The sequence below is a fragment of the Triticum dicoccoides genome, chromosome 3B (assembly GCF_002162155.2).
Source record: "Triticum dicoccoides isolate Atlit2015 ecotype Zavitan chromosome 3B, WEW_v2.0, whole genome shotgun sequence".
Taxonomy (NCBI): Eukaryota; Viridiplantae; Streptophyta; class Magnoliopsida; order Poales; family Poaceae; genus Triticum; species Triticum dicoccoides.
In genome coordinates, this window is record NC_041385.1 from 796,706,719 (window position 1) to 796,718,858 (window position 12,140).

The following is a 12,140-nucleotide window of genomic DNA, read 5'->3' on the forward strand; positions in this document are numbered from 1 at the left end:
TGTCGACGCCGGGGCGCGGGGAATGGGTCCGCGGAGGCTCGATTTACCTGCAACGGGGTGCGAGGCTAGGTTGACCTGCAGTGGTTACAGAGTGCCCACGGAATTGGTCTCCCCCTATACATCAGCTAAAGTGGTCGATGGACAAACGGACACACGGTGAGAGAGGGTCGCCGGAGCGGCATCACACGCAGGGGGGGTCGCCGGGTGGCTCACCGAGGTCACATGTGGCGGCACCGATGGGGACGCCGGGTAGCGAGGTCGGGCGACGTCGCCGGGATCGTGGGTGGCTCACCGGGGTCACACTGTATGTCGTGCTTGGATCACCGGGGGTCGCTTGGCACTTCGGCAGCGTCGCTACGCCTCACTGGGTCACTCTCCAGTTGGGTTCGAGTACTGGATACACATGACCTGTTTGTGTGCATATTAGATGGACTCTTCAGTTTTTTATCATAAAGAAGGACGATTAGATTGACTCTTCAGTTACAGAAGGTGGGAGGGCAAAGGAATGGACGATTAGAAATTAGACGTGGGGACAGATACAAATGGTTCGGTTCACGCATATGGGAGAAGTGACGTGGTTGCATGTGCATGTGGGGTGATGTGGACCAATCAGAAGCTTGCTGATGTGTATAGCTTGCATGTGTAGAGAAATAGGTTAGTGGGGATCATCTATTTAGTTATTATAGATGAGCTTGCTTTAACCGGAGGTGAGGCCTTGCTTCTTCCGCAGTTTTCTTGTCTTCTTTTGTGTGGATTTGCAGCTGGCAAAATAGGAAGTTCATGGTGGGTCGGTTTTCTTCTCTTCTTTATTGACCCCTGTTTATTTAATTTAGGTGTATGGACAGGGCCCAAAGTATAACCATCATATTTCTAGGCAGGGACGGAGCCAGAATTCTGACATAGGGGGGAGCGGGCCTTCAGTGTGTAAACTTATAAGAAGATGATGGAGAGACACAGTGGCCTAGTTTTTTTAGTGGGACAATAGCCTATTTTGATGAACCATATGTCCATCCTAATCAAGCAAAGAAAATTGGCGCAAGATATGAATAAATCCAATTTCAATCAGAAGTTTCCATAAAGCAAATTCTGAAAGCAATTCGGATGTCAACTAGTGGAACGGATAACCAATGCAAAACCATGTCTCACGGTTAATATATTTTTTGTACTCCTTCCATCTGAAAATACTTGTCATCAAAATGAATAAAAGGGTATGTATCTAGATGTATTTTAGTTCTGCATACATCTCCTTTTATCCATTCTGATGACAAATATTTTCAGACGGAGGAAGTAGTTTATAGAGATCAAATCTTGTACTCCTACTTGGGCTCTACGTACTTGTAAGACTAAGTAATTGAGAAGAAGAGAAACTGGTAATCTAACCATTTTTGCATGCCTAGTTGCCCCTCATGTTGGTTCTGCCCGTGCATGGTCTTGATTTCCCCTTGAGTAATTCTGGACTGGACTAAAGATTGGAAGCTCCATGTGGATGGATCATGAACTACTCTACTCTAGACGGTTGCCCTCCCCAATAGCAGCAGAGGCCTCCCTTCACGTTGTGCGTAGCAGCCACCAACCAGGGCCGGTCCTGAGATTTTGGGGCCCGGGGCGAACCTAAAACTCAGGGGCCTTTCATATACTCCCTCCATTGTAATAAATTTTTAGCATTGAATTTTTTAATCTCAGGGCACTTTCATATACTCCATCCATTGTAATAAATTTTTATCACTGAAATTTTTTATTATCAAAAACTTCTTCTCAATAAGAACTTAACCGTTTGTTTTTCATTACATAGAACCCACATTTGTGTTAGACTGTATATGTACGTAGACTTGTGTATACGTAGACTTGTATATACATCTTGTATATTGTATCCTTTGGTACTTATATATAATGAGATAGCCGCACCCCCTTGAGGTGTCAAGCAGTCCACCAAAATATTTGTCTCACATGGTATCAAATTAGGTTACGATGTCATCCGCTTCCGCCGCCGCCGCCACCGCCGCCGCCGCCGCCACCGCCGCCGCTGCTGCCGCGCCGATCGCCGTCGTCGCTCCCGCCGCTGCCCCGGCGCCGGCCCTTGCTTCACCGTTCCTTGCCTCGCGGCCCCTCGCGATGGCCTATGGTGCCTCTGCGTCTTCGTCATCTCCAGGCGCGGCGATCTCCCAAGCCACCGGGGTGGACCCTTCCACGGGCAGCGCCCCTGCCCTTGTCCATGGCGGGCCGCCGCCGCCGTCGTCGTCCCATCCGGCTCCGCCCTACGGGGCCCCGCCGCCGCCGGGCTCCTCCATCGCCCCGCCACCAGGTTACGGGGCGCTGCCGCCGCCGGAACCCTACGTCGCCCCGCCTCCAGGCTACGGGGCGCCGCCGCCGCCGCCGTCGTCGTACTACGGCCCGCCGCCGCCCGGATACGGCGCCCCGCCGCCACCCTATGCTGCGCCCCCGACGCACCACTACCCGGCGTCGCCCCTGCACTACTCGGCGCTGCCTCAACCCGGCGCGGCGTCGCATGGGGTTGCGGCTGCCTCGCTGTACGGGGTCCCGGGTGCATCCTCAGGGCACTACCCGCTCTACTCGGCGCCTTCCGGGGCGGCGCCCTCGCTGGGCCACTATGCACCGCCGCCCGCTCCTACCGATCTAACTGCGATGCCGGCGCCGTTCTACTTCTCGCACCTGTTGCCGGTGAAACTCACGCCGGACAACTACTTGTCCTGGCGTGCTCAGGTCATGCCTCTTCTGCGGAGCCGCTACCTGGAAGGCTATGTTGACGGATCCATCCCGTGTCCGCCTCCTCATCACCCGGCCTATCACACCTGGGTGGCCCAGGATCAGGCCATCCTCTCCGCCATCCAGTCCTCGCTCACCCCGAGTGTCTCGTCGCTGGTCATCTTCGCCGCTACGTCCCGAGAGGCGTGGGCGGCCCTTCACACCAGCTTCGCCTCTCAGTCTCAAGCGCGTGCTCATTCTATACGCACTGAGCTGGGCGAGACTAAGCTTGGTGACCTCAGCATCACGGACTACTTCAACAAGATGCGGGGTCTCGCCGACACGTTGGCCTCCGTTGGCCAGCCACTGCAGGATGAGGAGTTCACCACCTTCGTGCTGAATGGGCTTGATGATGACTATGACAACCTCGTTGAGAACGTCCATGGCCGTGACGATCCGCTCCCACCTCGGGAGCTCTATGCACGCCTACTCGGTCGTGAACAGCGCATCAAGGCGTGCCGCGCCACCCCCGGTTTCGCCTCCGCCAATGCGGCCACTCGTGGCAAAACCCCCCGGGCGCCATCTTCAGGGGGTAGACCGGCGCCATCTTCGCCGGCCTCGCGGGGCAACGCTCCGAACATCACGGGCGGCAACCGTCCGGTGGCATGTTGCTCTTCCTGCGGAGCTCCGCAGGCCTGTCAGCTCTGTGGCATTGAGCGCCAGTTGCGTCTCGCTGTCATCGTCGTTACAAGCAAGACTTCCTAGGCCTCGGCAACAATGGCAAAGGGAATGAAAAGCAAGCCGCGGCCGCCGTGACGGGTCCTGACCATGGCCGCACTCCGTCTTACTCCATTGATCCTACATGGTACATGGACACGGGCGCTACGAACCACCTCACCAACGACATGGGCAAGCTCTCCACTCAGGAGCCGTATCGTGGCCATGATCAGGTGCACACCGCTAATGGAGCAGGTATGCGCATCTCTCATGTTGGTTAGGCATCACTTCTTGCACACAATTCACGGAAACTGCATCTTTCTAATGTTCTTCGTATTCCCACTGCTTCACGTAGTTTGTTATCTGTTCCACAACTTACTCGTGATAATAATGTCCATGCTGAGTTTCACCATTTTCGTTTCTTTATCAAGGATCGGGACACGAGGGCCGTTCTGCTTAGTGGTCGTCTTCGCGGTGTCCTGTACGCACTTGACGCGCCCACCGCACCTCCTATGCAGTTTTCTCCCCAAGGCCTCAGTGGTGTTCGTGTGTCTCCTACACATTGGCATGCGCGCCTTGGTCATCCTGCTGCTCCTATAGCTCGTCATGTGTTACATCGTCATGAGCTACCAGTTGTGTCAAATAAAACTGCTGAAACTATTTGTGATGACTGTCAGCAGGGCAAGAGTCACCAACTTCCGTTTTCAGAGTCTAGTCGTGTTGTGAAACATCCTCTTGAGCTTGTTTTTTCCGACGTCTGGGGTCATGCCCAAACGTCTGTTAGTGGACACAATTATTATGTCAGTTTCATTGATGCTTACAGTCGGTTTACTTGGCTTTATCTTATTAAGAAAAAGTCTGATGTGTTTGATGTTTTTCTACAGTTTCAAGCACACGTTGAGCGTCTCCTTAGTCAGAAAATTATTCATGTTCAAACCGACTGGGGGGTGAATATCATCATCTCAACTTGTTCTTTAACAAACTTGGGATCACACATCGTGTGTCTTGTCCTTATACACATCAGCAGAATGGGGCTGCTGAACGTAAGCATCGTCATCTTGTAGAAACTGGCATTACTTTATTAGCTCATGCCTCCGTTCCTTTTAGGTTCTGGAGTGATGCTTTTTCCACTGCCTGTTTTTTGATCAATAGGCTGCCCTCACGACTACTGAATATGAAAACTCCACTTAAACTCTTGCTTAATGAACTTCCAGACTACACCTTTCTCAAAGTGTTTGGGTGTGCTTGTTGGCCTCATTTGCGTCCGTATAACAAACATAAGCTAGAGTTTCGGTCGAAAAAGTGTGTTTTTCTTGGCTATAGTTCCCTTCACAAAGGGTACAAATGCCTACATATTCCCACAAATCGCGTTTACATCTCTCGTGACGTCGTGTTTGATGAGAATGTGTTCCCTTTTCGTGCACTTCCGAACAACTCTACCACTCCTCCACCGGACGTTTCCTCTATCACACCTTCGCCTGGTCAATTTGTAGATGCTGCATATGCTCCTGCGTTGCTTCCTAATCATGCTGCAGGTGTTGGACGTGGTGCTCGTCTTGAGCTCCTTGAGGAACAGGCACCGCCGGCAGCCCTGGACCTGGACGACGGTCCTCTGCATGGGGCATGCATACCGGGTGGCGCCCGCCTACCCGACGGGGCTGCACCCGCGGCCACCACCCGGGCGTCGCTCCCGCCCCCCATGCGGGCTTCCCCCGAGCCGGCCGTGGAGCGGGCCTCTCCCGAGCCGGCTGCTGCCTCGGCACGAGCAACTCCCCAGCCGGCTGCTGCCTCGGTGCGGGCCTCCCCCGAGCCGGTCGCCTCCTCGCCTGGATCAGGCGCTTCTTCACGGGGGCCGGGTCTGGCTCCAGATGGGCCGGTCTCGCCGGCCCCAACGCCGCCTGGCTCCGGCGTGAGCTCGGGCGCGGGCTCCACGCCGCCTGGCTCTCCTACATCACCAGGCTCGGGTGGCTCGGCCTCTCCTCTGTCGCCACCCGAGTCTAGTCCGGTGTTGCCGCCACCTGCTGCTGCTCCTCGAGCCCGCACACGCAGCCAGACAGGAGTGTTCCAGCCAAAGATCCGTACCGATGGGACTGTGGCGTGGCTTGCTGCTTGTATGGCTCATGCTGTGGAGGATCCTACTGCTGAGCCTCGTCATTTTCAGGCTGCCCTGAGCATTCCTCACTGGCGTGCTGCGATGGAACAGGAGTTTCAGGCGCTGTTGCAGAATGACACATGGCAGCTTGTTCCTCCAGTATCTGGGATCAACATTATTGATTCTAAATGGGTGTTTAAAGTCAAGAGGCATGCTGATGGCTCCATTGAACGCTACAAAGCGAGGCTCGTTGCTAAGGGTTTCAAACAGAGGTATGGTCTTGATTATGCAGACACATTCAGTCCAGTTATCAAGCCCACTACTATTCGTTTGCTGTTGTCCCTTGCTGTTACTCGAGGATGGTTCCTTCGTCAACTTGATGTGCAGAATGCTTTCTTGCATGGAGTTTTAGAGGAGGAGGTTTATATGCGACAGCCGCCAGGGTTTGTGGATCCTGACCGTCCTCACCATCTCTGTCGTCTTGTCAAGGCGCTATATGGACTCAAACAGGCTCCACGTGCATGGCACGCACGTCTTGGATCTGTTCTGCGGGCGCTTGGTTTCATCCCCTCCACTGCTGACGCATCATTGTTTCTGCTTCAGTGACCTGAAGTTACGATGTACTTGCTGGTCTATGTTGATGATATCATCCTCATTAGTTCCTCAGATGCTGCTGCCGATCGTCTTGTTGCTGCTTTGAGTGGTGATTTTGCTGTCAAGGACCTTGGTGCTCTACACTTCTTCCTTGGCCTGAAGGTTTCACGGTCTTCTCCTGGGTTAACTCTTTCTCAGAAGAAGTACGCTCTCGACCTGTTACGTCGTGCTGGTATGTTGAAGTGTAAACCTTCCAGTACTCCGATGTCTGCCACTGATCGGTTGTCTGCTCTTAATGGAGATCCTCTTTCACCTGATGATGCCACTGAGTACCGCAGTCTTGTTGGAGGTCTGCAGTATCTTACTATCACCAGACCAGATGTCTCTTATGCAGTCAACCGTGTCTGTCAGTTTCTCCATGCACCCAGGACTTCTCATTGGTCAGCTGTGAAGTGTATCCTGCATTATGTCTGTCTCACTGCTTCTCATGGTTTGCTCCTCCAACCTGCGCCATCTTCTGACATCTCAGCCTTCTCCGATGCAGACTGGGTTGGTAGTCCTGATGACCGTCGATCCACGGGGGGGTATGCAGTGTTTCTTGGTTCTAATTTGGTTGCTTGGAATGCTCGCAAGCAGGCTACGGTGTCTCGCAGCAGCACAGAAGCTGAGTACAAAGCAGTGGCTGATGCGACAACTGAGATCATTTGGATTCAGTCCTTGTTGCGTGAGTTGAGAGTCTCTTCAGCTCATCCTCCGGTACTTTGGTGTGACAACATTGGTGCTACATACTTGTCATCTAATCCTGTGTTTCATGCTCGGACGAAACATATTGAGGTTGACTATCACTTTGTTCGAGAACGAGTTGCACAGAAGCTACTTAGCATCAAGTTCATCTCATCAAAGGATCAACTTGCTGACATCTTCACGAAGCCTCTTCCTCAACCACAGTTTGTAGGCTGTAGGCGCAATCTTAACTTAGTTTGTACTTCAGGTCACAGTTAAGATTGAGGGAGGGTGTTAGACTGTATATGTACGTAGACTTGTGTATACGTAGACTTGTATATACATCTTGTATATTATACCCTTTGGTACTTATATATAATGAGATAGCCGCACCCCCTTGAGGTGTCGAGCAGTCCACCAAAATATTTGTCTCACAATTTGACTGGTCTAATTTATGGTCAAAAACTTCTTTTCAATACACTTTTTTAGGAAATGACAGCTGAGCTGCTATATATTAAGAGCGAGAAAAAAAATACGAATAGTGTGTCACCGACGGAATCTCCACATATACTTTTTAATGGCCATGCGCGCTAAAAATTTGCCTCAAAACTTGAACAATGCAAGCTATATATATGCATGATGTATATGAAGATAAATTACTTAATTAGAATAGGTCAAGATTTAAAAAATCCACACCATACACATAGAACGCCAATATAGCACAACAGTCTACCCTCCATGCTGCGCGCGCCAGGACGAAGGCCAGTGTAGGAATTATGGGGCTCTTATAGACCTATGTTTGTGAATCTTACGAGATGCGTCACGATCAACTGATGGAGCTAATCACGTCACACAAGACAATGCAACAGACGAGCGAACGTGAATCTATAGATAGATAATGTATGTGAATAGAACATAGGAAGTGATAAATTAAAGATATGATATAGGCCTACCTTGGATCGGTGAGTTCCCATCTCAATGATAACACGATGTGAATTTGCATCTGGCTCCTGCCGGAGGCGCTCGGCAAAGGGCGTGCGCGTCCAGCGCCTAGAAACCAGAGAGCGGAGCGGAGTTCTTGGGAGTACTGAACCCTAGCGGCGGTTCGTCCAGCGCCAGCAACTCGTCTCTCGACCTGGAGCCTGGAATCGGGATCGTTACGGCTCGTCGGCTCAGCCTCCTAAGAAAACTGGCAATTACAGCAAACTTCTCGCCATCATCATCGTGAACTCGCTGCATCTGGCTGGTAGGCCCTTGCGGCTGCGTATTAATCGATCGGGTCTAATACAAGTGTTTAGCGTCCCTGCTTCTGAGTCCCATGGGCTATGTGCGACGTGGGGGGCCCCTGGACCTGGGGGGGCCGGGGCGGCCGCCCCCCCTCAGGGCCGGCCCTGCCACCAACCAACGTAGCCACGATCTGATCTGATCTGACCTAGGCGTGCGTGCGTTCCCCATTGCCTTGTACAATAGCCTACTTTTTTGTCTGACGTATATGGATGGGCTGGGCCTTCACGTTGCATTACAGAGAGAGGCCAAAATCAAGGGAAATCTAGTCGCTATTAACAGGAAACGCTATCGTTTGTCTCAAAAAAAGAAAAAAGGAAACGCTATCGTCAAGGGCGGAGCTATCGATGTGGCTCGCAGCACCGCTGGCTTTCTCTCCAGTCCAGGCCCGGGCCGGGCGCGGCGGTCTCCCCAGATCCCTTTCTATCTCTTTCTCTCTCTCTTCACCCCTTTATTATTAAAAAAAAGGATCCTCTTTCTCTCTCTCTCTTCCGGTGTAAATTCAATCCCCATTATGAGTGTCTAGACTAGATACATCTCTTTTTGGGGGAACGGAGGTAATAGAAACTAGCAAATCTGGCTGCCCTCCCAACCCACAGCCAAGGCCGCCGGCCGCCGCGTCGCTCGTCGCCCCTTGCTCAGCCGGTCAGCCCAGCGCGGCAACGCCGACTCGCCGTCCGTCCGCTCGCGAGGCGCCCAGTTGAGTAGAGTTCGATTGTCTTTACTGTTTATTTTTACCTTGAGCGATCCATCTTTTAACTGGGCTGTTGGGCCTAGGGGACAATAGTCGGGCGTTGGGCGGATACATAAAGGTAAAAGATAGGAGAGCGGCGGTCGGCGGATCCTTAATTTCCGCCGTCGCCGCGCCAGATCTCTCTCACCGCCACCTCCTTCCTCAAGCCTAACGATCTCTCTCCTCGAGCCTCCATCCATGTCGCCCCCTCGTCGTCGTCGGCGCCTATGTTTTTTCCCATCTCGATCCGTGGCGATCCTCCACGCGGTGCACAGGACACGGCATCCGCATCGCTGGTGTTGGCTGCGGAAACGTCATACGGCTGCTGCAAGTACGTATACTCTCCTCGCTTATTTCTTAGGGTCTGTCTGGACACATCTAGATGTGACATAGTTATGTCACATCTAAGCTGATGTCCACTCTGTTTGTGGTTTATTTTTTTGTTTTTTATTTTTATTTTTTGTTGCTGCATTATATATTTGTGGGAGCTTAGATGTGACATCCTTAAAAAAACATCTAGATGTGAATTAGACAAACCGTATTTCTTACTGTATGTATATCCCAAACAGTTTCAACCATCCTCAATGGATGCTCGGGTTAGCGTGCTACTACTATACTCTTTTATGTGAATGAATGTAAAAAGAAAAATATATATAGCTCTCTAAGAGCTCATGTAAACAATTTTTCAGATTATTGACTCTTTATAGCCGGACCGACTATTTTACCTTGTCTTCTCCGAGTTGCTCGAGTAAAATTGTGACATAGTATTACCTTCTCTGCTGTATTGCAGATACTAGTGGATCAAAGGCTTCGTCGGCTCAAATAAACCATCATCAAGGTGGTACTGATATTCCTCAAGTTGCTGAGAATATGAAACAACAAAGTCTTTTTGACAAACTACCGGAGGTATGTTTTACTTACTTTGCTGTCAACAAAGTATTCAGATACAATTAATTCTTTATCATAACTGCTGGCACAAGAATACGTATTATTACATTTGGGCATACAACTTTGACGATAGGAAAAACAACAAACCGACTGTTTGCCCGTGCTCCTCCAACGATATTTACATTTACTTGGCTCTATTGATGCATTGTCATCTTCATTCATTACTTTACTGGTCTTTGATTAGATTTATTATTGCAGTCAGCTAATAGGTACTACAGTATAACTGATGAACCTTGTTTTTGCAGGACATCTTACATCATATACATTCTCTCTTACCAATACAAGACGCTGCTTGTGCTGCCTGTGTGTCTCATGCATTCCTGCGTTCATGGAGATGCTATTCCAAACTCAGACTCAACGACTGTGCGCTTGGGTTGAGTCACATAGAATTTGAGGAAAGAAAAATCTATCTCATTGACAAAGTTGACAAAATTCTTAAAAACCATCATGACAAAGGGGTGAAGGTGGAGACACTTAGGCTTATTCTTACCCCTTGCACCAATATCAAAGCCTCCTACCTGGACAGGTGGCTCCGAAGAACCGTTAAGTCTGGGTTTAAAGATCTTTACTTGGAGATGCCTTTATCCATGAAGAAAATTTACAAATTCCCGTGTTCAGTTTTGTCTGATGAGGGAGCTGCAAGTTCAATTCAGTTTCTTCACATCGGCTCTTGCACTTTTCATCCCACATCAACACTTGGCTCCTTGGCAAGGTTGAAAACTGTAAGATTGTCTTTTGTCCACACTACCGAGGAAGGATTGGAGCACTTGTTTTCAAAATCTTCTATTCTAGAGGAGCTCAGAATATTCGCATGCCATGGGATAATTTGCTTGAAAATACCTTGTACGATGCAGCATCTTAAGAGATTTCATGTTCAACGTTGCAGCATGCTGCGGGTTGTAGAGATTGATGCTCCAAACCTCTGCTATTTTAACTATGACAGCGCTTTGCCAGAAATCTACGTGAGAAATTGTTCTCAACTTAAGCATGTACAGTTATCATCTGCATGCCCGTCTGGTGTTCTTTTTTATGCTCGCACTAGTCTTCCGTCCATTGCAAGGAATGTTGAGAGTCTTATTTTGGTTGGTCGTAGCGAGGTATGTGCATTTACCATCTTATAATGATCAAATTATTGGGACCATTCAAGTATATAGGGAACAGTGTATAGGAGTAGTTTGATGCAAGAACACATGATTAATCTTGGAATTTATCATTTTTCAGAATGCCAACACTCCGTTGCTACAATCCAAGCTACCCCACCTCAAGAACTTGGAAATTAGACTCAAAGCAGTCCTCCCCAAAGGCTTCCCTCCAAGCTATGACTTCTTTTCTTTGGTTTCTTTTCTTGATGCTTCTCCTGCCTTGGAGTCTTTCACCCTACACGTAAGTCACTATCCATATCTCTCAGATGTATCTATGGTATTACCGTATTACACTTCGACATTGACATTATATATGTATGCAGGTAAATGAGTATGTCATGACACACTATCCTGTTGTTGGAGATAATGACGAATGCCCGAGGCAGAAGCTGGACTTGTCGCATAACCGCCTCAGACACATGACGATCACGGGATTCTGTTCAGCCAAGAGCCTGGTTGAGCTCACGGTTCACATCCTTGAGAGCACACACTCGCTTGAGCGCTTGACGCTGGACACAACCTATGACTACAATAGGTGTATTCAAGGGCCTGGTACCATTGGCAAATGCACTACCTCAAGTAGGATTGCCAAATGCTGGCCGATGAGCAAGAGAGGTGTTGACGAAGCTCATAGAGCTGTGAAGACTGTTGGTAGATACATAGCTGGGAGAGTTCCATTGGCTGTTCAATTTGAGCTCATGGGGCCCTGTAGTCGATGCCATACCGGCAGCCGGTAGATCTATCTATGTCAGGGTGGTTTATCTTTGTCTAGACTCCCAGGGAATTCCGCCAATATCGCATGTTTAATCTCGGTGCCCATAAATAGATCTTTTTTATGCATCTCAACTATAGCACACATGAAACCATATATTTTATAAAGTCAGTTTATGTATTGAAGGTACATATTTACATTTATGCAGTCTAGTTTAGTTGTATGGTTTTTGTATATCTTGAAAGTGCTGATGTGCTAAACGATGGTATTGCTAGTAGATGGGGGGCGAGCCTCCTGAGGCAGTCAGGTGCACACCCAGACCATTCGACTTTCTTTTGTTCGGTTCTTGCTTCGCACATGCAGATGTCAGTGATGAACTTATTTTTATATTGCCATGCATATCATAAAAGAATTGAAATCAATCAGATGGTTAGAAGCAGAAAGAAAGCAGAGACATGTCGAGGAAAAATGCACATGAACACAATAGACAGC

The 12,140-nt window shown here is 49.6% G+C and overlaps 1 protein-coding gene across 2 annotated transcripts; it reads left to right on the top strand.

The window, feature by feature from the left end:
- Positions 1-8,556: 8,556 nt before the first annotated feature.
- Positions 8,557-11,851, top strand: LOC119278537. 2 transcript variants are annotated; one of them, XM_037559872.1, is made up of 6 exons: positions 8,557-8,812; positions 8,891-9,177; positions 9,637-9,752; positions 10,040-10,891; positions 11,016-11,177; positions 11,260-11,851. In XM_037559872.1, exons 2-6 carry the CDS (start codon positions 9,045-9,047, stop codon positions 11,671-11,673), a joined length of 1,677 nt encoding a protein of 558 aa, XP_037415769.1. In that variant the 5' UTR covers positions 8,557-8,812; positions 8,891-9,044; the 3' UTR covers positions 11,674-11,851. The 2 variants fall into 2 exon arrangements, with proteins under 2 accessions (XP_037415769.1, XP_037415768.1); XM_037559871.1 differs by having other exon boundaries at positions 8,558-8,812; positions 8,901-9,177.
- Positions 11,852-12,140: the final 289 nt, after the last annotated feature.